The sequence below is a fragment of the Danio rerio genome, chromosome 11 (assembly GCF_052040795.2).
Source record: "Danio rerio strain M-AB ecotype USA chromosome 11, GRCz13ab, whole genome shotgun sequence".
NCBI lineage: Eukaryota > Metazoa > Chordata > Actinopteri > Cypriniformes > Danionidae > Danio > Danio rerio.
This window is the reverse complement of record NC_141031.1, coordinates 4,630,005-4,656,570: the sequence shown is the minus strand read 5'-3', so window position 1 is coordinate 4,656,570 and position 26,566 is coordinate 4,630,005. Positions and strand designations below refer to the sequence as shown.

Here is a 26,566-nt window from a genome sequence, read left to right as displayed (position 1 = left end):
GTGTTTCCCAGTGTTGGGTTGCGGCTGGAAGGGGATCCGCTGCGTAAAACATATGCTGGATAAATTGGTTATTCATTCGGCTGATTAATAAATGCAATAAGCTGAAACAAGAATTATGAATGAATTAATAATTTAAATAAAGGAAATAATACCAAGTGTGTATAGGCTATAATACTTCTTAATATGTTATAAAAATCTTTTTACATTTATTAAATGTTTAACACTATATTCATATTTTTCTCCAGTGATTGACTAGTCTTTATTTGCTTAGTCAAATAAGAGTCATTAGTGTTTTAACTAATTATTTTTATTTACATAATGAGTACCAAAAACTGCACAGATATTAAAATGATCATTGTGATATGATAATGAAATTATGACTGAAATGATTCCTAAGCCAATATAAATACCCTAAGTTCCATATAACAGCCGTCTTAGTTTTGAAGAATCCCCCCTTCCACCCCCTTCCACTCCTACTCCTCCTGGGTGGCATGGTGGCCCAGTGCTTAGCACTCATGCCTCACAGCAAGAACGTCACTGGTTCTAGTCCTTACCAAGTCAGTCGATGTTTCTGTGCGGAGTTTACTCGTTCTCCCCATGCTTGCGTGGGTTTGCCCGGGTTCCCCAGTTTGCTCCCACCATCCAAAAACATGCAACTTAAGTTAATTGACTAATTCAAATCAGCACCATAGACATGCTCCTAGTAAGTAGCTGTCTCTTAAAAGCAATCACTATCTGTTCATTAGCTACTACAGCAGGGGAGTTCTCGAGATCTACCTAAGCTCAAACTCCCCTCTCGCCTTGCAAATGGGAAAGAGCCCCGGGCTTAAGGATCTTATGAACTCAGGGCTCTCACCCGGGACAGCACGCCAAACAAGCTTTATTATCAATCATCAGCTAAGTGTGAACTCTTGAAATGTGAACTGAATTAAGAGAGAGAGAGAGAGAGAGAGAGAGAGAGAGTATGTGTGTGCTGCTGTGTGTTAGCAGCTCAGTTTGTGCACTCCTGCCACCGTCTGGGGAACCCACAACGACCCGCTCCACTGTCTCCAACACACAACTGGAACTCTTTATTTGTGGACTTACTTTTGATATTATTGTCATTACCTTTATCCTGTTTTATATATTACCATTAAGCTATTTTTATTTTTATTAATCAAATTTTTATTTTGATTTTATTTTCTTTATATCTGTTTTCTCTGTATTATATTCAAATTTGTTTGCACGACAGCCCTTAATACAATGTCTTGTTTGTACACAGCAACACTACACTGCTTTGGCAATAGTTACGTATTTGTCATGCCAATAAAGCACCAACAATGTGAAATGTGTGAGAGAGAGAGAGAGAGAGAGAGAGAGAGAGAAAGAAAAAGAGAGATATTGCTCAAAACAAGGTGTGACTCCACTAAACATTGATTCCTCCGGTGGAGCTTGCTGTAATTCCCTGCATGCATTCCTTCATTTCAGCAGTTGTCCGTCAGAGGCTGCTCTGCATGAGGTATAGGCTGGTTCTCTCACCTCCAGATATCCTGCATCGCCATGCCACGAGGACTACAAAAATACACTTTTTACTCTGAAAATATCGTCTGTGATTTGGCCTCGGGAGACTCTGGAGAAGTGTGTTTAATTTCATGTATCTAAAGCACGTAAGGACTGAGAATATGGTCTGGAGCTGGCTTATACCACTGATTCATTTATCACTCCGGAGCCTTTGGGTTTGTGCACAGATGGCTGCGCATTTCCGGTTTGTTCCACTTCGAGCGGCTCCTTAAGAGAACTTCGTGAAAATACATACAGTTGAAGTCCAAATTATTAGCCTTTCTGTGAAGATTAGTTTTCTTTTTCAAATATTGCCCAAATTATATTCAACAGACCAATGAGTTTTTCACAGTATTCCCTATATATATATATATATATATATATATATATATATATATATATATATATATATATATATATATATATACAGTTGAAGTCAGAATTATTAGCCCCCATGAATTATTAGCGCCCCTGTTTATTTTTTTCCCCAATTTCTGTTTAATAGAGGGAAGATTATTTTAGCACATTTCTAAGCATAATAGTTTTAAAAACTTATTTCTAAAAACTGATTTTTTTAATCTTTGCCATGATGACAGTAAATAATATTTTGCTTGATATTTTTCAAGACACTTCTATACAGCTTAAAGTGACATTTAAAGGCTTAACTAGGTTAATCAGGTGAACTAGGCAGGTTAGGGTAATTAGGCAAGTTATTGTATAACGATGGTTTGTTCTGTAGATTATCAAGAAAAAAAATAGCTTAAAGGGGCTAATAATATTGTCCAAAAAATGTTTTTAAAAAAAATTAATAACTGCTTTTATTCTAGCCGAAATAAAACAAATAAGACTTTTTCCAGAAGAAAAAATATTATCAGACATACTGTGAAATTTTCCTTGCTCTGTTAAAAATCATTTGGGAAATATTTAGAGAAGAAAAAAAAATCAAAAGGGGGCTAATAATTCTGACTTCAACTGTATATTTATATATATATATATATATATATATATATATATATATATATATATATATATATATATATATATATATATATATATATATATATATCATTTTTTTTTCCCTTCTGGAGAAAGTCTTATTTGTTTTATTTTGGTTAGAATAATAGCAGTTTTTATTTATTTTTTTAAAAACAATATAAGGTCAATTTTATTAGCCTTCTTAAGCAATAATTGTTTTCAATTGTCTACAGAACAAACCACTGTTATACAATGGCTTGCCTAATTACCCTAACTTGCCTAATTCACCTATTTAAGTCTTTAAATGTCACTTTAAGCTGTATACTAGTATCTTTAGTTCATATTTAGTAATATATTACTTACACAACCTGACAAAAGTCTTGTCGTCAATCTCAGTAGCATGACCAACAAATAATAACCCCAAACCATGATTTTTACTTCACTAAACTTGACTGATTTTTATGAGATTGTGGGTTCCAATAGGTCTTCTGCAGTATTTGTGATGATTGGAGTGTAGTTTCTGCCACTTTTCCAAATGATCATCTACAAGTATGTGTGTGAAAGTGAGAGAGTATGGGTGTTTCCCAGTGTTGGGTTGTGGCTGGAAGGGCCTCCGCTGCGTAAAACATATGCTGGATAAATTGGTGGTTCATTCGGCCGGTTAATAAATGAACTATGCTAAAAAGAAAATTATGAATAAATTATTAATTAGAATGAAGGAAACAATACCAAGTTTGTAAACTTCTTTACATGTTATAACAATATTTTTTACATTTATTAAATGTATAACACTATATTAATATTTATTTCTAACATCTGTTGAACTACACTTCAATCATCACAAATACTGCAGAAGATTTATTGGAAACCACATTCTCATAAAAATCTGTCAAGTTTAGTGAAGGAAAAAGCATGGTTTGGGGTTACATTCAGTATGGGGGCGTGCGAGAGTTCTGTGGCAACATCTGATGTCAACATCACCAGCCTGAGGTACTGTATCAAGACATTTGTGCTGCCCATTACATTACAAACAACAGGAGAGGGCAAATTCTTCAGCAGGATAGCGCTTCTTCTCATACTTTCGACTCCACATTTAATTTCCTGAAAGAAAAGAAGGCCAAAGTTCTCAAGGATTGGCCAGCCCAGCCACCAGACATAAACATTATTGAGCATGTCTGGGGTAAGATGAAGGAGGAGGCATTGAAAATGTATTTAAAGAATCTTGATGAACTCTGGGTGTCCTGCAAGAACGCTTTCTTTGCCATTCCAGATGACTTTATTAATAAGTTATTTGAGTTATTGCAGATATGTTGGAGAAGCTCATGATGGAGTCAGACACAATATTGATTCTTGTTCCACTGCAGCATGACTTTATATTCTATATTGTTCATTATTTCTGTTAAGTGACAAGACTTTTGTCTAAGCAAAGTCAGATCTTACTGTCCTAATAAAATAATTAAAAATCAAGGCATGATCATATTTTATTTTGGTAAAATAAGCGTAATCTAGAGGCCTTTGCCTTTCATATGAGCCACTTCTGATACCATATAATCAACTAGAAGTCAAGTTATTGTTGTTCTTAAAACTTGCATAGGCGACAAGACTTTTGTCGGGTAGTGTATTGTCAACATGGCAAAGATAAAAGAAATCAGTTATTAGAAAAGAGTTATTAAAACTATTATGTTTATAAGTGTTAAAAACATCTTTTTCCATTACACAGAAATATACAAGAAAAATTTAGGAAAAATACAAGGCGGGCTAATAATTCAGCAGGGCTAATAATTCTGACTTCAACTGTATAATTTGGCTGGATGACACAGTCAAACTCATTTGTTTTCCATAAATAGGTGCCGGACATGCGCGCATGCTGGTTTATATCTACTCCACCTGGCGCCGCCGCTGAACCTTAAGCACATTTTTCATTAGCTGGCTTCAGCAATTGTGCGCTGAAGGGATAAATTCAGAATCCTTCAAAAATGTGAAAACTAAAGCAGGTCAGGGGAGAGTTCCAGCCATACATCAAAGAGATTTATCCATCAGTAATGCGTATGTTTCTGGAATATTTTTCTCTGTGTAGTGTGGTGACCGGCCTGTCTAGTGGCAAACCACCCTCATAATGGAAATACAATTGACTGCAAAGTCACTCTATAGACGACTGATGTATAATGTATTTATCTATTGATTTTTTTTTTCTCCTTTGGGTAGTTTTGTACTTATCAAAATCGTTATAATACAAATGCAGTTAATCTGTGTATTTGAAAAAAGCTCAATGCTTATAAGCATGTAGTTTAAAGGGAAAACTCAAGTCAGTTAAACAGTTACAAGTCAGTTAAACAAGTCAGTTTATCCATATTTGAATCCATTCCGCTGATCTCCAGGTCTGGCAGGAGCACTTTTAGCTTATCTTAGCATAAATCATTGAATCAGATCATTGAATCAAGACCATTACCATCAAAAAAAAAATCTAATAAAAAAATAATAATAATTAATAATAATATATAATATATATAAATATATATATATTAATATATATATATATATATATATAAATTCCTATTAAAGACTTGTTAAACCAAAACTATCTCACTGCAATTTGTAACGTTTAGATTTAGCAGTTAATTCGTATGAAATCTTACGATCTCATTCATACAATTTAGTTCGATTTGCTCATCTCTCAAAGATGGTTGGGTTTAGGTGTGGGATTTTGTGCCACGTCTTATTTTAAAAATCATACATTTTAATATAACTGAACTCATATGAATTTGTACAAATTAACCACTAAACGGACACAAATGCAAAATAGTTACATTTCCATGAGATAGTTAAACAGTTGAGTTTTTAGCATTTTTTAATCCATTCAGCCAGTCTCCGGGTCTGGCAGGAGCACTTTTAGCTAAGCTAAGTATATCTGTATAAATCATACAGTTAAACAGTTGAGATTTTACAATATTTTAATCTATTCAGCCGATTTCCAGGTCTAACAGGAGCACTTTTAGCTTAGCTTAGCATAAATCAGTGAATTAGATTAGACCATTAGCATCAATAATAAAATAACTAAAAATATATAATTTTCCTTATAATTTCCAGTTAAACCAACAATATCGCACTGCAATTCAAAACATTATGATTTAGTAACTAATTCATATGAAATCGAACAATCTCATTCATACAATTTAGTACGATTTGCTAATCCATCAATGACGGGTGGGTTTAGGTGTGGGGTTTGGTGCCATGCCTTCTTTTAAAAATTGTACATTTACGTACGACTGAACTCATATGACGTTGGTAATACAGTGTTTCGGTCATTTTCACAGATGCCTAAATATAAATAGCTTTAAAAAATGTGTAATTTGAATCTTTGTGTTAAAATGCTAGGAAGAAAAAAAAAACTGCATTTTGGAATACATAATTATCGTGAAAAGGTAGCCTTAGGTTTGGGAATGCTTTGATTCAAATGCACTTGAGCTCCATGAACTCCATGCAAATCCGATGGTTTAAGAATAACCCAGGTTCATTCTGAAATACATGTACATTTATAAAATATACCTATATACCTGAAACCTATATACATATCTGGAGAGTGCCAAATTAAGTATGAAAAAACGACCCAGGAAGTATGTTTTTTTAGTGTTTTTCTTTTCGCAAATCCATTAGAGGCTGCTATGTCACTGATTGATCCGCCCACCCTGTTGCCTAAACCCAATAGACAGCAATTCAGAAAAAGAAAAGATCGTCTGATTTTTACCGTGTTTTACTAAATTCTCACCCTGTTATGCACTTGGTGAAGTTTATTTATAAACTAATTTCGAGAGGATCATGTGCTTATGATTGCTTGCGTCTGGTCCCGCATTATTCAATTTATGATTCACCAATCAGACGATTCCTAAGCCACTATAAATACCCTAAGTTCCATATGACAGCCTTCTTCAATTTGAAGAATCCCCTCTTCCACCCCTATTGCCCTCCTTTGCTAGATGGGTGGAACGGTGGCCCAGTGGTTAGCACTGTTGCCTCACAACAAGAACATCACTGGTTCTAGTCCTTACCAAGCCAGCTGACGTTTCTGTGCGGAGTTTGCAATTTAAGTTAATTGAATAATCCAATACACCATAGACATGCTCCTAATAAGTAGTTATCTCTTAAGAGCAATCACTATCTGTTTATTAGTTACTACAGCAGGGGAGTTCACGAGATCTACCTGAGCTCAAACTTCCCTCTCGCCCTGCAAATGGGAGGGAGCCCCGGGCTCGAGGATCTTATAAGCTCAGGGCTCTCTCCCAAGACAGCATATCAAACATGCTTTATAATCAATTAGCAGCTAATTGTGAACTCTTGAATTTATTTTCATGTTTTTGGCTTCTGTTTTTGTCTTACCCACTTTCTGAAACTGTTCTTTGACAGACTTCATCATACTTGTCATCTACTTTCCTCGTCTCAAGTTCAGCGATGTACATGGAAAGCAACGGGACAAACTGCTAACAGCGGGAAAGCCGTCCATATGGAGAAAAGCGATCAGCTGGTAAGCACGAAAAGGAACAAAGTCACACCACCCCACAGCGTTCGTTTTAAAGACGAAATGCAGCCATGTTTACTTCTGCCTACATAATTCACAATCTCCAAAAATGTATATAGGTCTACGTTTTCAGTATGAGCCCATGTTGTTTAAGAATATTCCCAAAAGCATCTTGTACTTCAGTGGAAGCTGGAAAACAAACTGTTTGCACAAAGCAGCTCAGAAAGTCAATCTAAAAAAATTCTCATTTAATTAGTGTCTTAGGAATAGCATGGAATCTTTTATTATAATTATTCAGCATCCCGGAATTAACATTCAACATGCTTACTGCGATTTGGAATCATGTATAGGAGACAGTTGCAACAGGCCCAAAAAAAAAAAAAAAAAAAAACTACGGAGGAAAGCACTCAAATGAAAACACTAACATTCACATGTCCCTGAGGGCGCCTTCGCAATAAAAGGAGAGGGCTGATTTTCATTCAGATAGAAAGCTAGTGGGGAGCGTTTGTTGCTTTGTGCCTGTGTGATGTGGGATGCGGGTTGATCTTCAGATGGTGGCCGGGATTCTGAGCCATTTCCTCCTTTAGTTTGAGACAACACCATGCATTGCATTATTGTGTTATTCTCTTGTTTGCGCTTCCGCGGCTGATTTGCTTTGAAATGAAAGATTGAAAGGGATTTTCAGATACAGCTTACACACGCCCGACAGCCAAACTACTTCCGACTCTCCCTCGGAATGTATGTGTTGAGCATAATGCATTCAGACCTGTTGAATCCGGGAATAGGCTTTTGGCGAAATATCCATGTTTGTCAAATATCACACTTGGGTTTGCGAAAGGATCATTTCTTAATGGAACATTGCTTCAGAGTCTGGCAGCGAGATGTGGCGTAAACGTCTAGAACTACATTTTAAATTAAGCGTATCAGTGGGAAGACTTTAATAATTCTCCAATAGAAGTGACTTATGGATTTGACCTGCCTTATAGATTTCATGCCTAAATCCAGATTTGCTTTCAGCCGAGGTGTGAAGGAGTGACTCTTCAGCAGGGAAAGGTCAAGGACGACAGCTAGGGTACTGCCGAGCTTTAATCTGTTTCACAAAACTTGAGGTGGCTATTCACACCCACAGGTTCCCCCAAACAACCACTGCAGCAACTGCATTCCAATAGTGTTATGTGTGCACTTGAGTTTTGAAGCAGCAAACTGACCTTTAGGGATTCGCCTCCAATACCAATCGCCAATTTAAGGTACCATTAACGAAATCAAATGTTGGCTATTTGACACATTCGAACGTAATTTAATTTTACCAAAATCTGACAGTGAACACAGTGGTATGATTTGGTGGCAGGTACGTTAGGTAATGCTAGGTTTACAGGAACAATTCTGCCCGTGATGCCCCTCAAATTTGGGCCAATTATATTGTAACGAACAAATGTTACATGCTTTAATTGTTGTTTTAGTTCCTTGTGATGTGAGAAGCAGGTTTGCAGTATTACGACAGGCCACTAGGTTGCACTAGAGGGGAGTGAGTACTGGATATAATCCAGCTCACCATAGAGCAAGTAAGTCGTGTTTGGTAGAGGGAACCACATGGTAAACTTTAGTGATGGTGAAATGAAGCTTTCTGAACCAGTGAAGCGCTCGAGTCAATTGTATCGGAAAAAGGTTCGTTACTCGAAGCTTTCTAAATCAGAGCTCGATGAGGACCTCTTCTGGTTAAAGTGTGGGAAAGCACTGTGTTGCCATAATGTCAAATGTTCACAACTGACCAACTCATTCATGTAGTAATACAACAACAGCAATATAAACAAATTACTCAATTACTGTAGTTTTTACACAAGATATATTACATTACACAACTGATGACTGTGGTAAAATCCAAGGTAATCAAAAGTCTATCATAATACAATTAGTCTTGCTCCAAGCAGGGATCGAACCAGCGATTCCTGTATGGGAGGCGAGTGTTCTAGAAGGACGCCATGAGATTGATACTATACAGATGCGCTCGCCAAATGGTCTGTGTTAAAGACAATACTACGATATGCGGTGGTTTTCTTTAAAGAGAGTTGTAAAAAATATACTAATACACTTTAGTATGGTTCAAAACCTTTTTACTAAAAATTACTATTGTATTTTAGTTTAATTACTGGTGTGTGGGACTGGTGCAGTGCTTTGAAACAGTACAAATGTATGTAATCAACGCCTAATCTCTCGCTAAACACTTTACTATAAGGGTGTTTAAACCTTTGAATCAAAATTCGAAGCAGTCTCGTGGGTATATGCGAAAATGAAGCTTCGGACGTCACTGATCACGTGATGATGGCAAAACGAATCAAGCTCCGGTATACTGCTTCACTGCGAGATGTATCGTTTTTTTGATATATGCTTCGAAGCCTCAGCACACAACGTCACATCACTAGTAAACTTAGGCTACCGACCCACTCCGCTTCTAAATGTTTTGAGAACATTATTGTTGCTGCTCAAATACAGGACCTGTTATACCTGTAGAGATTTCCAGATGAGGTGTTTGTTGGTGCTTTCAATGGACTTCAATGATTTGGTTTCAACATTCTTTATGTAGTGGTGGGCAAAGCGAGGCTTCGTGAAACACTGAAACAGTCGAAGCAAATGTGTTGAAGCTTCGAAACCCCACTCTACAGTATTATGTATTGCACTGAAACAGCTTCAGCCTAGAACTGTTGAGCAAATGAGGCATTAAACCCCACTTTGTAGGCTCAAATCTTCAGGTGATATAGTGGAGTGGTTAAGGTGTTTGAATACCATGCGGGTAAAGGTCGAATCGAGGCTGATTTGTTGTTTTGAAATGCTTTAATAACAGTTGTTAATGCTTTGCTCTTGCATCGTTTTGTTTCAACATTGGTCTGATATCCGAATAAACAATTTGTGAATAAATATGTCTTGTTTTGGTCTTAAAACAGGGTTGTTGCTAGATCAGAAACTGTGGCCTGAAATTATCAAGAATGATTTATATTATTCATTAAATTTCCCATTTATTGTATTTTATTAATGTCTACCCAAACCCTAAACCCAACTATCACAGTACTGTAAAATTATTAATTATAGTTTTACAGTGTTACAAAAATGATGCTATATTGATGGCGTAACTGCAGCTGTATCCTATTTAGGCTACACAAAACAGAAACATGGTTAAAATACATGAAACCATGATTTCAGAGTATTTGTACAAGTCGGGATTCGAACCCAAAACGTCAATCGAAGCACAGTATCAGCGTGTAGACGCACAGTCCACTAGGCCATATGAAACAGGATTTTCTTTGACCTTGGCAGCCAAATGAAGGTTCGCCAGGTCTCGAAACGCTTTTAAGCTGATCCATGCTTTAGTCACATGACCAGTTTTTTCTAAAAACACTTTAGTCACGTGACTTGGGTGCTTCGGATCATGCTTCGGTGCAGTGTTTCGAAACACTTGCGCTTCGGGATCTCTACACTGTGTCGAAACGTCAGATTCACGTCAACCATCCCTATCTTTATGCTCATCATTGGCGAGTGAACTATATGTGTACACTTGGAATGACGGTCAGTGACTCTTAAATTCCTCATCGTACTATCGTTTTCCCAGTGTGAAGAAGTGGATATTATTGCATCGCACTCAAATCCATCAACGCAACATTCACCCAACCATCTATATCATTTACACAGACTGTTTACTTTCAATGACTGTTGTAAAAACCAACGCAATCTCACAGCAATTCGTAACTTTTTGATTTAGTGGCTAATTCGTATGAATTCGTACGATCTAATTCGTACAATTTAGTATGATTTGCTCATCACCCAATGATGGTTGGGGCTTAGGGTGGGGTTGGGTGCCACACCTCCTTTTTAAAATCGTACATTTTCTTACGACTGAACTCGTACGAATTCGTACGAATTAGCCACTAAACTGACAAAACGTAAAATACTTACGTTTTTCTCGTGAGATCAGGCTGGGAAAAACAGGCTTGTGAAGTTTATTTTAAGTTCAGTATGTGTGAAATAAAAATTCTGTGAACTCCCTCAGTGTAACATCTTGCATGCATAGAGGTGGTGTTACAATATACGGTCAAAGACTGTAGAATACTATAGAATGGTGAAGAGCTGGAAAGTATAAAAGCCCAGGTACTCTTCAAACGAGATCAGAGAATAATTTAAATGACATCATTTCAAATAAATTTAGGTCAACATATACTTCTTTTTGAGTTCTTTTGGCAGTTTACCAAAGCAAACCTTTTTGGGAAGTTCTTTTTAGTCCTAAACATCTTTGAGCTACCTCCGGTCCATAACAATTATGCAATTGGTGTATGTGTTCAGGAACTCTGCCTTCTTTGACGTGCTTCGTATCCAACCAGTGCTTCATATCCATTATAAAAGCCAAGTCAGACAGGAGAAAAAAAACTCAGCACAACACTAGGTCAGCAACATGAACTAACTGGAGGATTGAGTAGCAGAGCTGGAACAGATGTGTTTGCATCTGGAATACTGCTCACTGAGAGATTTTAGAGACTCTGCATTACACACCGGAGAATAAACACAAACACATCATGTCACATCTGAAAAAGTTCTGAACATTGTTCCATTCAGGGTCTACCAACAGCAAATATGGCACACGGTAGTGGTGGTACTCACTGGAGAAGACTGTCTCATATGAAACTGATTCTCTCACAGCCGCCATTGCTAATGTGTTTAGGACAGGGCTGCTCAACCCTGTTCATGGAGATCTACCTTCCTGCAAAGTCCAGCTCCAACCCCGATCAAACACACCTAAACCAATTAAATAGGAACTGAACAGCACTTGATAACTTGTTGTGCCATCAGCCAATCGTTGGATTGCTGATCAAGAACTCGAGGATCGATAGATCAGTTCAACACAACACATACAGCGATCTTAGATCAGTTCATCTAGACCAGGGGTGGCCAGTCCTGTTCCTGGAGATCTACCTTCCTGCAGATTTCAGTTGCAACCCTTATCAAACACACCTGTCTGTAATTATCAAGTGGATTTCAGGTCCTAATTAATTGGTTCAGGTGGGTTTGATCAGGGTAGGAGCTAAACTGTACAGGAAGGTAGATCTCCAGGAACAGGATTGAGCACCCCTGATCTAGACATTTTAATCTGATTCAGGAACTTGTTTGAGGAACCAAATTAGCCAGAGATCAGTTATCAAGATTAAAAGATCCAGGATCTGCCAAATCATCTTTGATCATTTAAAGGAGGTACGAAGAACGGACCCCAGATGAAAAGTTTTGTTTTATGTTTACCTTATTACAACTTATTAAAGTTGTTACACGTCTGCCAGTTCCTGCCTCAAAATGAACGAGTTGGAACCTCTTGTACCTTGAAGAAACTTGACACAGAGGAACATAAACACCTCACTGCCAACTAGCACTTCGAAAGTGTTATTGCAGAGCAATAGAAACAGCGTGCAGAAATATGAACGCACAGCTACACACGTTGCACGTGGGTCACGCCGATCACTTGACGCAGAAGTATAAACCAGGCTTTAGGGGTAAGGAATAGGTTTGGATGAAAAGTTTGGACAGGAACTATGTTCCAGGATCAACAAAATACACTCACCTGGGGACATCTGCAAAATTAAACCTCGAGTCTTCAGAAGCAGGGCTGTTGACCCTTCGGGAGCAAGATTAAAAACTCCTGCATTCGACTCTCCATGATCAAGATTAGACACATGTGATTTAGCTCAACGTAGACATCGCCCAACGCTGGACATCTGCTAAACTGCTAAATTTCCACTCTGGTGAGATTCTGGTTACTCTGTAGTTTAATGTTTGGAGGTCAGAGGCCGTCAGTGATCATTTATCCAGCAGGGTTCATACTGTACTTTGAGGTCCATTTATTCTCGTAGGGGCAGCTCCTACTGTGATGATCAATTTGATGTTGCATAAAGGTCATTTGATCCTTTTTAAACAAACCGAAGGCTCTGATTAATAATGCATTCATGCATCGATTCTGTCTGACCTTTGCATTGCGGACCAGGTCAATTATCTTATGGAGATGGAAAGCGTTCAGAACGTTCTATTAACGTCCTAATGGTTGCATTTATCATGGTTACCCATGTGGGGAGAATGAAACAGTAGCTTCAAGCAAGTCATGCTAATATTTTACTCTGTGTTGACAGCTAGCTGTTTACTCTGCCAGTTGTGTCATGTAAAGAAGTGCTCAAGGGAGGGATAATTAAAACAGGGAGTCACGATCACCAGCACTTTGCCTTTTTTGTCCCCTGACAATGACAAGACAGGAAGAGCTGTCATGAAAGCCATCGGCCGGAACTGCAGTGGATCTTTTATAGCAGTGAGGCGAGGAGGAGTTTTAAGGCCAATTTTGAGTTCAAAAAACAAGCAGGGTGCACTGTACTGTATGAGTAAGTCGAGTACTTCCCTCCCTTCTTTCCCTTTGTAATTTGATTGTCCATCTTTGTTATGCCCTTTCCTTAATTCACTTGTTATTCCTCCCATCCATCTTTGTGATTTTTCATGAGGTGTTCCATTGATCTTTCATAACCTATTTCCAGAATGATTATTTACATTTTTATATAGTTATTTCCATTCTCCCACCCATCATTTCTTCCTTTGTAATGTACATCCATCCATTCCCCAGTGTTCCTCACAGCTACATTTAATGTTCTTTTTTTCACCGTGCCTTTCAGTACTGTTTTCCTTCAATACAGTATATTTTCTTTCTTTCTTTCTTTCTTTCTTTCTTTCTTTCTTTCTTTCTTTCTTTCTTTCTTTCTTTCTATCTTTCTTTCTTTCTTTATTTCTTTCTTTCTTTCTTTCTTTCCCTCCATCCTTCCTTCTTTCTTTCCACCCTCTTTCTGTTTCTTTGTTTCTTACCTTCCTTCCCTCTTTTCTTATTTGCTTCCTTCTTTCCCTTCCTTCTTCATTTCTTTCTTCGTTCCCTCACTATTTCCTTCCTTCCCCTTATCCATTCCTTCACTGTTTCTTTCCTGCCTTCCATCCCTTTTCCTTCCTTGCTTCTCTTTCCTTCCTGTCCTCATTTTCCCTCCCTCTTTCTTTCATTTTCTTTTCCTCCTTCCTTCCTTCCTTCCTTCCTTCCTATATTTTCTCCTTCTTTCCTTCTCTTATTCATTTCTTCCTTTCTTCCCTCCTTCCTTCTTTCCTTCCTTCCTTCCTTCCTTCCTTCCTTCCTTCCTTCCTTCATTCATTCATTCATTCATTCATTCATTCATTCATTCATTCATTCTTTCATTCTTTCTTCCCTCTTTCCTTCCTTCCATCTTTTTCTCTTTCTTTCTTTCTTTCTTTCTTTCTTTCTTCCTTCCTTCTAAATCTTAATTTCCTTCCCTCCATCCATCCTTCGTCCCTCTTTCTGTTTCTTTGTTTCTTTCCTTCCCTCTTTTCTTATTTCCTTCCTTATTTCCCTCTTTCCTTCATTCATTCCTTCCTTCCCTCACTATTTCCTTTCCCTTATTCATTCCTTCCCTCTTTCTTTCCATCCTCTCCCCCTTTTTTGTTCCAACCCTCTTTCTTTCTTTCTTTCTTTCTTTCTTTCTTTTCTCTTTATTTCCCACTGTCTTTCCTACTTTCATTCCGTTTTTCCTTTCCTATTTCCTTACCCTTCCTTCCTTCATTTCTTCCCTATGTCCTTGCCTCCCACCTTCATTCCTTCCTTCATTCTTTCCCTCTTCCCTTTCATCTTCACAATATACAACATTTCTTTTTCAGTATTTACTTTCAAATAATGAATAAAAAAATTCTCCAAATGACTAACAATGTATCTGACCGATATTTTACTGTTCTAAACCTTCCTTTCATACATCCTGACATCTTTTCTTTCAACGTCCTTCTTTTCCTCCAAACTTCCTTTCACTTTCCTTCATCTCATCTTCCTTACACCTATCTTTCAGCATCTTTTAATCTCCGTCTTTCCCTAAATTCCTCCTTTATCATGAATTTTTCCTTCTTCCTTTCCCATCTTTCTGACTAGTATCTTTCCCTAATTTGATCCTTTTGTCTTACTGCAGTCTTCAGAATGTTGCCATTAATATGAAATCCTTGGAGTGAAGTCAAAACATTACAGCTCCATCAACGTTTAAAATGTTGCAGAGCTTTTTGGAAAGAACTGGCATAATAAGGTGATAAAAAGACTCTTTAAGTGCCAATTGACTTTACATCATATAAAAATGTAACTGTGATGAGACATTAAGTTTCACACATTTCCATCATCTGGACTAGAAAGATTGCTTCCATAATGTGTGTGCTTGACCTCGAGAGCTGGGAGAGTATTGTCTTGCAGTGTATTCTATCAAAAGATGCACATGTAAACCCCACTCTGCTTTCAGAGTATCTGATTTTATTCCCTCCGGCATGACAAGAGGTTCTAATTTGTATCAGATCAAATTTGACTAGACAGACCGAGATTCATATGATATCAGTTATTATGAAGCTGTCTGCCCTGCATTACAATATGCCGCGAAATCAGATATGGCTGAAATGCCCTGAACAACAGAAAATAATCTACAAAGCTCAACTCAGCTTGGTGTTGTGAGGATACAATCTTGGAATAATATAGGAATGCCATGGTATAAAATATGCATACATCATTTCACAGCATATTTGTGTGCATTATTGACTGTTGCCGATTGATTATTGACACCATGGCATAGCAAAATGTATATGTGTCACTTGATAATAACCTACACACACCGTCCACTTTTTTAGGTACACCTTACTAGTATCGGGTTGAACACCATTTTGTCTTCAGAGCTGTCTTAATCCTTCGCGTCATAGATTTAATAAGGTACTGGGAATATTCCTCAGAGATTTTGGTCCATATTGACTTAATAGCATCAGTTCTGTGAATGAAAATGCCTTGTTAGGGACAGAGGAGAATGGCCAGACTGGTTTGAGCTGATAGAAAAGCAACAGTAACTTAAATAATTACTTATTACAACTGAGGTATGCAGAAGAGCATCTCTGAACGCACAACATGTCCAACCTTGAGGCGGATGGGCTACAATAGTAGAAAACCACATTGGGTGCCACTCCTGTCAGCTAAGAACAGAAAACTGAGGCTACAATTCCACAGGCTCACCAAAGTTAGACAATAGAAGATTAGAAAAATGTCGCCTGGTCTGATGAGTCTCAATTTCTGCTGCAACATTCAGATGGAAGGGTCAAAAATTGGCATCAACAACATGAAAGCATGGAACCATCCTGCCTTGTATCAACAGTTCAGGCTGGTGTTGGTGGTGTAATGGTGTGGGGGATATTTTCTTGGCCCACTTTGGGACCATCAGTACCAATTGAGCATCATGCCAACGCCACAGCCCACCTGAGTATTGTTGCTAACCATGTCCACCCCTTTATGACCACAGTGTACTCATCTTCTGATGGCTACTTCCAGCAGGATAATGCGCCATATCATAAAGCGCATCTCAGACTGGTTTCTTGAACATGACAATGAGTTCACTGTACTCAAATGGCCTCCACAGTCACCAGAGCTCAATCCAATAGAGCACCTTTGGGATGTGGTGGAATGGGAGATTCGCATCTTGGATGTGCAGCTGACAAATCTGTAGCACGATGAACTACGATGAACTGCATGATGCTATCATGTCAATATGGACCAAAATCTTTCCAGAATAGTTCCAGTATCTTGTTGAATCTACACCATGAAAGATTAAGGTAGAAAAACGTGAAATGTGAAAAATTGGTAAAAATTAGACAACCACGAGGGCATTTCTTTTTATTTGGATTGCTTTTGAAAACACTATCGGTTGGGTTTAGGCAAGGTGGTGGGCAGGTCAGCCGGGATTTTTAAAAACATGATCATTTGGGTTTCAGTCATTCGGTTGGTCAGTCGGTCAGTCAGTCAGTCGACAGCAGCCTCAGGTGGATTTATGTGAAAAAAAGAAGAAACGAATGAGAGAAATTTCATATCTGAAAATGTATGCCCAGCGGTCTCTGGTGGAATCTTGAAAACAAAAACTGCAAAAAAACGTACCTTCGGGGACTTATTTCATGCTGTCCAGAAAAGGACTGTATACAGGGGTGTGTATCCATAATGAGCCTGGGTTGGGGGGAAAAAAAGGATTTCCTTTTCATGGCGACAAAAAAAAAAAAAAAAAAAGATTAAATACAATTTTCTGTTTAACAAACACAAATTGACCAACAGCATTCCAAGCTCAGTCAGTACTGAAGTAGTGCTTAATCCACAGGATTGTAAACACAACTGTACAACAGCGTTGCAGCTGCAATGCGAGTGTGTGAGTGGGTTTATTAAGTAAGCGCTACAGACTGAAGCAGGTGGCATTTAAAATCAGTGTTTTGTAAATGATTAAAGTCCTTACAGAATGCCAACCCCACTTATTAAATGCAAGAGAGCCCTTTTATTATTTTGTATCTAATATTTTTTCCCGCAGCCTATCCAACTTTGCTGAAACGCAGCTTGGTGTATTTTGTGAAATCCAGCTAGAGTTACTGATCAGGGCGCTGAAAGCCTCCATCACTGCATTGTCAGCAGTCGGGATCATTCCCAGCATCGCTTTTGCTGAAAAACACATCGCATCATTTCCCCCCCTCCCTCGAATGTAAGCAATACAGTTATGTGGACTGCTGATACAGGCCTGGCTGCATTTGTTTTTATGGGTTATACAATGACTTTCTTTTCACAGGTCAATGAAGAGAAAAAGTGGCAAAGAGAAAGAGAAATATAAGCACAAAAAGCTTACTCCCTTCCTCTTTTTTTCAAACAATGCCAAAGTATCTCAAGCTTCTCACTGCAGGGACATTTTAATTTCTCCTTTCACAAAGAAACTTGTGTGCTCCATCTACTGGTAAGGAGTAAAAGTGCAGTTGAACTGAATGCTGAATAGATAGACGGACAGACAGACTGACTGATTGATTGATTGATTGATTGATTGATTCTGAAAATGTTCCATCATTTTTTATGTTATATATTAGTCATGGAGCAATAATAATCAACGCATAATTGTTACTGAACTTGCTAAAGGGTCCTTGTGTATGTAGGTTTTCAAATTATTATATATTAAATTTAAATATATGTGACAAATTGTATTATTATTATTATTATTATTATTATTATTGTTATTTGACTGCCCAAAATCATCCATATTACACATCATTTTAGTAAAACAATGCTTTGATTTACAATATTTTTTTAAATAACATATATTGTTTGCTCTTAATTTCCATAGGTTACTCACATTGGTGGGTTTTTGTTCTTCTGATCCACATTAGAACTGTACTAACATTAAATGTATTTAAAGAGGACCTATTATGCAAAAATCACACTTAATAAAAAGTTTAAACACAGTTGTGTCGCAACAGTGTGTGAATATAGCCAGTCTCTAATGACCAAAATATACTCAATTTATTTTATTTAATTACACTTCATAAAAACAGTCTGAGGGTGAGGCAGTGGCGCAGTAGGTAGTGCTGTTGCCTCACAGCAGGAAGGTCGCTGGGTCGCTGGTTCGAACCTCGGCTCAGTTGGCGTTTCTGTGTGGAGTTTGCATGTTCTCCCTGCCTTCGCGTAGGTTTCCTCCGGGTGCTCCGGTTTCCCCCACAGTCCAAAGACAAAGGTGAATTGGGTAGGCTAAATTGTCCATGCTGTATGAGTGTGAATGTGTGTGTGGATGTTTCCCAGAGATGGGTTGCGGCTGGAGGGGCATCCGCTGCGTAAAAACTTGCTGGATAAGTTAGCGGTTCATTCCGCTGTGGCGACCCCAGATTAATAAAGGGACTAAGCCGAAAAGAAAATGAATGAATGAAAAGTCAAACTAAGACTGTGTTTCATTTATTTTCTTTTCAGCTTAGTAGAATGAACTGCCAACTATTGCAAAATATGTTTTATGCAACGGATGTCCTTCTAGTCACAACCCAGTACTGGGAAACACCCATACACTTTCACATTCACACTACAGCCAATTTAGTTTATTCAATTCACCTTTACCGCATGTGTTTGGACTGTGATGGAAACCAGAGCACCCGGCGGAAACCCACGCTAACACGGGGAGAACATGTTGACTCCACATAGAAACGCCAACTGACCAAGCCAGGACTCGAACCAGTGACCTTCTTGCTGTGAGGCAACAGTGATAACCACTGAGCTACCGTGCCGCCGCCACTGTGTATCATGTTTTTTAAAGATTCAGTGAGCAGACATCACCAAAGCATGCTTTACATCCCTGCCAAATTAATTTTTTGAGAGCGTGATTTTGGAAAAAAAATAAATAAATAAAGCTCACATGTGCTGGGGAGATAAGAAATGTGCTTTTGAAAATGCTAAATGAGAACCCTTGCTTAGAAGATGCTCATCTTTTTCCTTGATGAGTCATTTTTTTGCTTTTTTAAACTCCAATGCGTAGACATTTAAATATTTCATTTCACCGCAGCATTAAATTGAATGCACCCAGATTAAAGATCATCAGTTTTTTTTTTTTTTTTTGGACTTCTAATCCCTCTGATGCTTTTCGACAATCATCGCCGAGCGTTTAAGACTGATCAAAATTTCTGCGGCTGTGATTGCGATGATGTCAGGTACTTTTTAGCGTGTTCGCCGAGTGTAAACGGAAAGAGGAAGCAACACCCTCCCGTCCCTGTGTGGAAAACAAATTGCCTTCTTTCCGGGGATTCTAGCAGAGTTTTGGAGCACTGAGCATGGATCAGAGCGCATAGAGGATGTGTAATGAGTTCCATGCTTGTGAAATCATAAACAGGATGGAGGCAGCCTGAAGCCCAGGAACGCTCTCAGCCACTGAACGCCGTCTTTTAAAGCTCCGCCATTCCCCAGATGGATTGCATGCACGCCACACTAACTCTCTCCTTCGCTTCGCCAGAGGTGTTTGTTGTTCAGTCTCTCTACCCCTTCAACCTTACACCCTACACACACATATACACCCTTCCGTGTTTTTAACATACTGGAGGCAGATACGTTTGTTTGATCTTCTTGTATGGCCTCACCTCAGCATTGTAAATATAATTAATAAATAAATACAAATCTACGAAATTTGAGAAACAAATTTGACTCAAATTTATATCACAAACAATATATTAATGAAAAATTGTAAAATATTCAATTGTTAATTTCAAACGTTTGCCTTAGAATGTAAATCTTTTCGTGAAGTACACACTCTCTCTTCTAAAACAATGTGCAATTCTGAGTGTGCTCCAAACAGGTGAGTGGGTTTGACAAACCATTAGTAGGACCAGAGCACAACTACAAATACACTACTACTACTCTTCCTCTCCAAGTTCTGGGTGTACTTTACACAGGTGAGTGGATGGTCCCACTCACTTCCCACCGAACTTTTGTTAACAAGATGACTCATTTTTTTTACCCTTCCCCAGAAACCACCCGTAGGACACACTTTCTTGCCTCTGTAGTAGAGATCAGCTGACATGACACCCGAATCCACGGCTTCATACTAATCATCCACTCGCCATCCGCCCGCACATATAGTTTTATCTGGTATTTGGATTTTTCCCAAAAAGACAGTCAGACAGTTGCAGCTCATCCAAAACGCTGCGGCCAGGATTCTGACTAGAACCAGGAAGTCAGAGCACATCACATCTGTACTCAGGTCTTTACACTGGCTCCCAGTGTAGAGCTCCCAGTGTAGAGTACAGATATTACTGGTCTATAAATCACTAAATGGCCTAGGAAATCAATACATTACAGATATGCTCGCTGAATACAAACCAGATAATACAAACAGAATACAAACAGATCTCTCAGATCTTTAGGATCATATAAACTAGAAGTTCTAAGAGTTCAGTCAAAGCAGGGTGAATCTGCCTTTAACAACTAACAGCGCCCCCTGCTGCTGGAATCAGCTTCCAGAAATGATCAGATGTGCTCCAACATTAGGCATGTTCAAATCAAGACAGGAAACACATCTGTTTAGCTGTGCCTGTGTGAATGAGCACTGTGCTGCGTCCGACAGATCGCACTACTATATTTTTCTTTTCTTTTTAACCTATTTTAACACGTTTGTATCTGTTTTATCTATTTTTCATTCTTTTTTTTATAATTCTTATTTTTTAAATTAAATTTCTTACACTTGTCTCTTTTATTCCTGTTTATGTAAAGCACTTTGAATTGCCACTGTGTATGAAATGTGCTATATAAATAAACTTGCCTTGCCTTGCCAAATGTGTCTGCACCCGACCCGTGCCCGATCATCACTAATAATTCGAATTCTTTGTTTGAGGCATGATGATAGGTCACTGAGGATATTAACAGCAGATTCCGTGAGCTAATCAGCATCTCTGATAGTAAAATAATACGTTGATCGTAAACGTCTTAAAATGAATATTTAGATTTAAAAACAAAAGTTTATCTTTAGACAACATGTTCTTCATTTTCAAATACAGAAAGTAAAAATAAGACGTTTTAGCTTTTACAGATACAGGATAACAAAAAGGGTGCCACTTCAGCCTAAACAGCAGCGATGTTGTGTTTACTTGGCCTTTTTCTTTGCACTATGCAAAAACAGAACAGCATCTAATGTGCCTAAATACGGGCGATTCCACCTCGCCTCCAAAACGCACCCAGCTTCGATGAATGAGCGTTCGCTTCGCTTGTTGTAAGAATGAACAAGATTCTCCTCGCAAGGCGCTGCAGTCATGGAAATAAGCGATCTTGCTTCTCCTAGAACGATAGCAGATTTTCCTCTGATGACCACTAACTGAAAGTTTGAACAGTACTCTTGCTCTTCATCCATTATTTTGGGCGTCTCATCTTCCCATTCTGCAAAGCCCACTCTGCTTTTTCGCTGGTCAACTGCCATGTCCCGCTAAATCCACCTGCAACCCTCCCGCAATTAATCATAATGTATTTTTAAATAATCATAATTTCTTTTTTTTATTACCCGACCTGCAGATCCTCCAACCAAAACTTTGAACAGTAGGCTACTCTTGCACGTCATCCATTATTTTGGACGTCTCATCTTCCCATCTTGCAAAGCCCACTCTCTGCTTTTTCGCTGGTCAACTGCCAAGTCCCGCTTCATCCATCTGCGATAATCATAATATATTTTTTATTTATCTGCAGCGCCCGCGGATATAACCGCCATTCGCACATCAGCACTCCATAGGCTTGTAGGAAAATAAATATGTAATTAATTAATTAAAAATACAAATTAACAGACTTTTATTAACAGGTATTTATTTACTACAGCTCTTTTATTTTCACTTTAAAGTCACTTTGGATAAAAGCTTCTGCTAAATGAGTAAAAGTCAAAGATAAGTGCAATATTACGAGATGTACCGAATTTTTAGATAGTAACCCCATTTACTAAGGAATTGTGATAAAAACGTTTGTGTTAGCATGGAATTTTGAGAAATAGTCAAATTTACAAGAATTTTTTTTTTTTATATAAATTTACAATAGTGTCAATTCTGATAAAAAAAAAATGCAAGAAAAATTTCACATTTTACTGCGTGGTATATGTAATATTATAAATAGAAATGCATTAATTGTAATATACATTTAACAGTATAAATTAAATATAAAAAGGTAAAATAGTTGATGATGTATTCCACTCGTCGCCTCTCAATGAGTTTGCATGACTCAGCATATAGAATTGGCATCAGCCATTGATGAAAGAACGCACTCTGATTGGCTGTTCAGCTATGCAAGAACAAAAACTGAAAAGACAAAACAAAGCAAATCAAGAGGGAACACAAAGAATATGGATCATCAGATTATCAGGCGTATTTTTTACATGAGCAGGTTAAGTAAATACTGCTTTGTTACACAGCTTTTGCTACAGTTTGTATGTGTGCAGCACTAGTTCCCCTTTGTGAAATGATGACAGTACTGCCACCTACTGGAATGGAAATATACATCCTCAATAATGCGCAGATCATACATTCTAATTTCAGTCTGCTGCATTTGATATGTTCAGGTGCAGTTTTTGTTTTTAGATAGGCCTGTGCAAAAAAAAAAGTTTCTGAGTTTTATATGGAATTATATGGAGTAAATCAGCAAAATATAGTGTGTGTGTGTGTGTGTGTGTGTGTGTGTGTGTGTGTGTGTGTGTGTGTGTGTGTGCATAAATACACTTACTATGTTTACTAGGATATGAGAGCTGAGCTGCTTTTGTTTCGTTTTTTTTTCCTCAAACTTATCAAGGTAAGTGTGCAAAGGTCACTCTCACACTCTAAAAAAAAACTCTCAAACACACTATACTCCTTATAACATATCATTTTAAGCCAAAAACTACTTTTTGAACTCCAACTCATGGTTAATACTTATAATTACACATTTTACCTTGGAAAACCAGTAAAAATCAACAATGCATGATAATGTGTTGTTATGGCTTTGCAATAAAAAAGTCATTATAATGGAAGTCAATGGGTCAAAAACAGCCACCAACATAATGAACAGGTAGTAAATTTGCCCAGAATGTATTGCTGTGAAAGTTTTATAGAATTTTTCCCAAAATATGCGTCAAAATAAGATTTGTCACCAATTGTGATTCCATATGCTGAAAAACACAGAACATTATGGCCAAAGTAAGAGTCAAAATCACCACAGAGTGGGTGAAACCATCCCGAACAGTTAACTTTTCTTGTTTATCTCATTTTTGTCCACCATTTATGAAGTTGGAGCATGTGGAAGACCAGAAAAAAAGTACTTTTATTTCATTTCAACTTGTTAAGAAGTGTGAGAAAAAAGCAAGGAACTCAAAAGCCATGGGGAGACATAAAGTAATACAGGGCAATTTGTCATCCAGGAAAGCCAAGGCCAACCTCGCCGTGGCTTGGAGAATGATATTAACACGGTAATTAGCAGCAACATGTGTGCTGGGTTTCCTAATAGAGTCTGCCTAATCTTGTTATTAGTCATTCAATTAATGACAAACCAACGATGCCGGTTTTTTCGTCGGGGCCCCAGACGTGTTTCTCGGAGGCCTCTGAACAGTAGCAGTTATAATCACCTCTCTCTCTCTAGCCATAAATTCAAAGATCTCCTCTGTTAAACGGCACAAAGCTGGTAGTATGTGGAGAAATAAATAAAGGTTTTTTTTCCCCATTTGCACTGTATTCAGTAAATGTTATTTCTTTCTGAACTTCTGTGATACCTTTGTGCAAGTGCAAGAATCTAAATGATGCCCAATTAAACTCTAAAATGAGAAAAGCAATCCCTCTGAATTTCCTCCAGGGATCTTTAACAGTAAAACATTTAGACTTTTTTTTAAAAATCGCAACACCTTTTTATGAATCATTTCCTCTCCATGGATTTGACAACCCAGGCTTATTCTGATTATGTTCCCGTATATGCATTTCAGGAGAGCGCCAACCCTCACTCTGAGGCCGTACTCACACTAGGTACAGTTGCCTCGAACCGGGCCAAAGCACGCTTGTCCCCCCTCCCGTCTCCCCTGACGGCCCGCACTCACACCACAAATGGGCCTCAGCATGCTTACGTCATCGCTGCTGGGCTGTTCAGTGAGAAGCGCTCTCTCACTCAGCAGCACAGTGGAGATTTCTCTAGTTATATCGTTTAAGTTGTTTGTTATGCATTGACATGCAGTCAAATATTTCGCCAAACAGTCCTTAGGGATGCGTTGACATGCAGTCAGATATTTCGCCGAACAGATCCGCCACTTTTGGTGCTCATAAACAATCATAAAGCTCTCGTGCTGCAGGAATGAGGAGGTCTGCTGAAGCCGCGCAGTTGTTGTGCAGTGAGGAGTTTGCGATCACTGAACACAGTTTGCGATCACTGAACAGTAAGAATGATTAATAAATCCATATGAAACAGCCTCTAAAAGTCACGTCTCGATTTCAGTTTTGGGCTTTGGCGCGTTTTGCACTCAAGCGTACTGCGAAAAAGCCCAAGTGAATCGCACTCAGGCACACCTCTTCCAACCGGGCCAGGCCCGGCCAAGTGAACCGTGCTTGAGCCCGATTCAGCGCACTCACACTTCTCAAACGATCCTGGAAACGGGCCTGGGCACGGTATGGATGGCATCGTGTGAGTAGGCCCTGAGTCTCTGAGCATCATTGTAGGATGCCCTCTGATCCCACTGTTCCCTCACCCACCCTTTTCATCCCTACAACCAGGGCTTAATTTGTGCCGGAACAAGAAATCTGATCTGGCACCTCATTTTACCGATCCCCCTCCCCGCACGCACACCCCGCATTTCACACTCTTCACATTCTTCCACGACTCCCCAACCCTTTTCACTTCTTCACTTTCATCCGCGACTGACCCTCCCAAACAATCCCCTCCCACCATAGTCTTTACTTTCATCAGCGACATTGCTGTCCTCCAACGTTCCTCTTCCTCTTCTGGTAACATGCATTTGTTACAGTTCAAAAACCCATATTACAAATTAATCACTGCCTACATCCCTACGATAAAGTCTAGCTTAAAGAGTGGCATGTTCCATGCTGGTAAAACAGGTTTTAAGTGACATAAGGGTGACATTTATTTATTATTGTTTTGTTTTTTTTGTGCTTGAAATGTTCACCCGAAACTATGACAACATTCTACTGCTACTGACTGTAGCACCACAGCTGTCTTACCTGAATCCCGGTGTGATAAACCCGCCACATGTCTGGTCCAGTTCTGACAAGGAGCATGCATAGAGCGACTCTTTTAAGTCAAACTGATTTATTCCAACCTTCAGGGAGATATATATTTTTCAAACTAATACTTTGATTCTTTCAGCCAAAACTGATTATTTTGAGGGCAATTAATCAAACTTCAGACATAATAAACGCATGGGTCTGAGAGAGAGGAAAAATCTATTTGCTGATTATACTTTAATCAGGGTTTAATTATTTTAGTTTTGTCTTAATTGGACTCATTTAAAGCAGTCCACTGCTCTGCTGATTTAAATCGAGTCACATTTATTCCATCTGCTAAAGCAGGGTGTCAAACTCATTTCCTTGAGGGGCCACAGTTTTAGTTCCAACCCTGCTTCAAAACACCTACCTGTAGGTTTCAAACAAGCCTGAAGCACTCAATTAGTTTGATCAGGTGTGTTTAATTGGGGTTAAAGCTAAACTGTGCAGAGCTGTGGCCCTTCAGCAACCGAATTTGACACCAGTAAGGTAAAGCTAAAGTAAGTCTATGAGTTGTGCAGATCAATTCTGTGTGTTATTCTGTAACACAGCCTTTATTCTGTACATAAAGGCTATGACATGTCATTGAATGTCTCTCTGCTTAGTTTTTGCAAAGCCAACGCTAATTAAACAGCTTCTGTGGCCTTTTTCTTCTTTGGTCCCAATTGAATATACATCCTTTAGGCATCATTGGTTAGACCAGGAATGGGCTACTTTGGTCCTAGAGGGTCGGTGTCCTAGGGCTGAGTTTTGCTTGAACACTAATCAAAAACATTAGATCAAGCTTCTTTGTGTCTTTGGGATCACTAGAAAGTTAATGACAGGAGTGTTTGATACAGTTGAACTGTGTAGGTCTCCTGCCCTCCGGGACTAAAGTTGCCTATCCCTGGATTAGACAGAGAATGCTCTGGTGTGATCCAGCTAGCTTCAACAATA

General features: G+C 38.5%; 1 protein-coding gene across 9 annotated transcripts in view; it reads left to right on the top strand.

The window, feature by feature from the left end:
* Positions 1–26,566, top strand: part of LOC137490698 (bis(5'-adenosyl)-triphosphatase-like) — a 746,092-nt gene that overhangs the window by 465,650 nt on the left and 253,876 nt on the right. For 7 of the 9 annotated variants that reach the window (XR_015502296.1, XR_015502292.1, XR_015502294.1 and 4 more), the window contains one exon: positions 6,916–7,033. Coding sequence is in view for 2 of the 9 variants with exons in the window: in XM_087273182.1 (XP_087129308.1) it covers positions 6,916–7,033 (118 nt within the window). In the remaining 7 variants the exon portion in view is untranslated. Of the gene's footprint in view, positions 1–6,915; positions 7,398–26,566 lie in introns of those variants that run through there. The other 2 variants (XR_015502303.1, XR_015502307.1) reach the window with 1 other exon arrangement.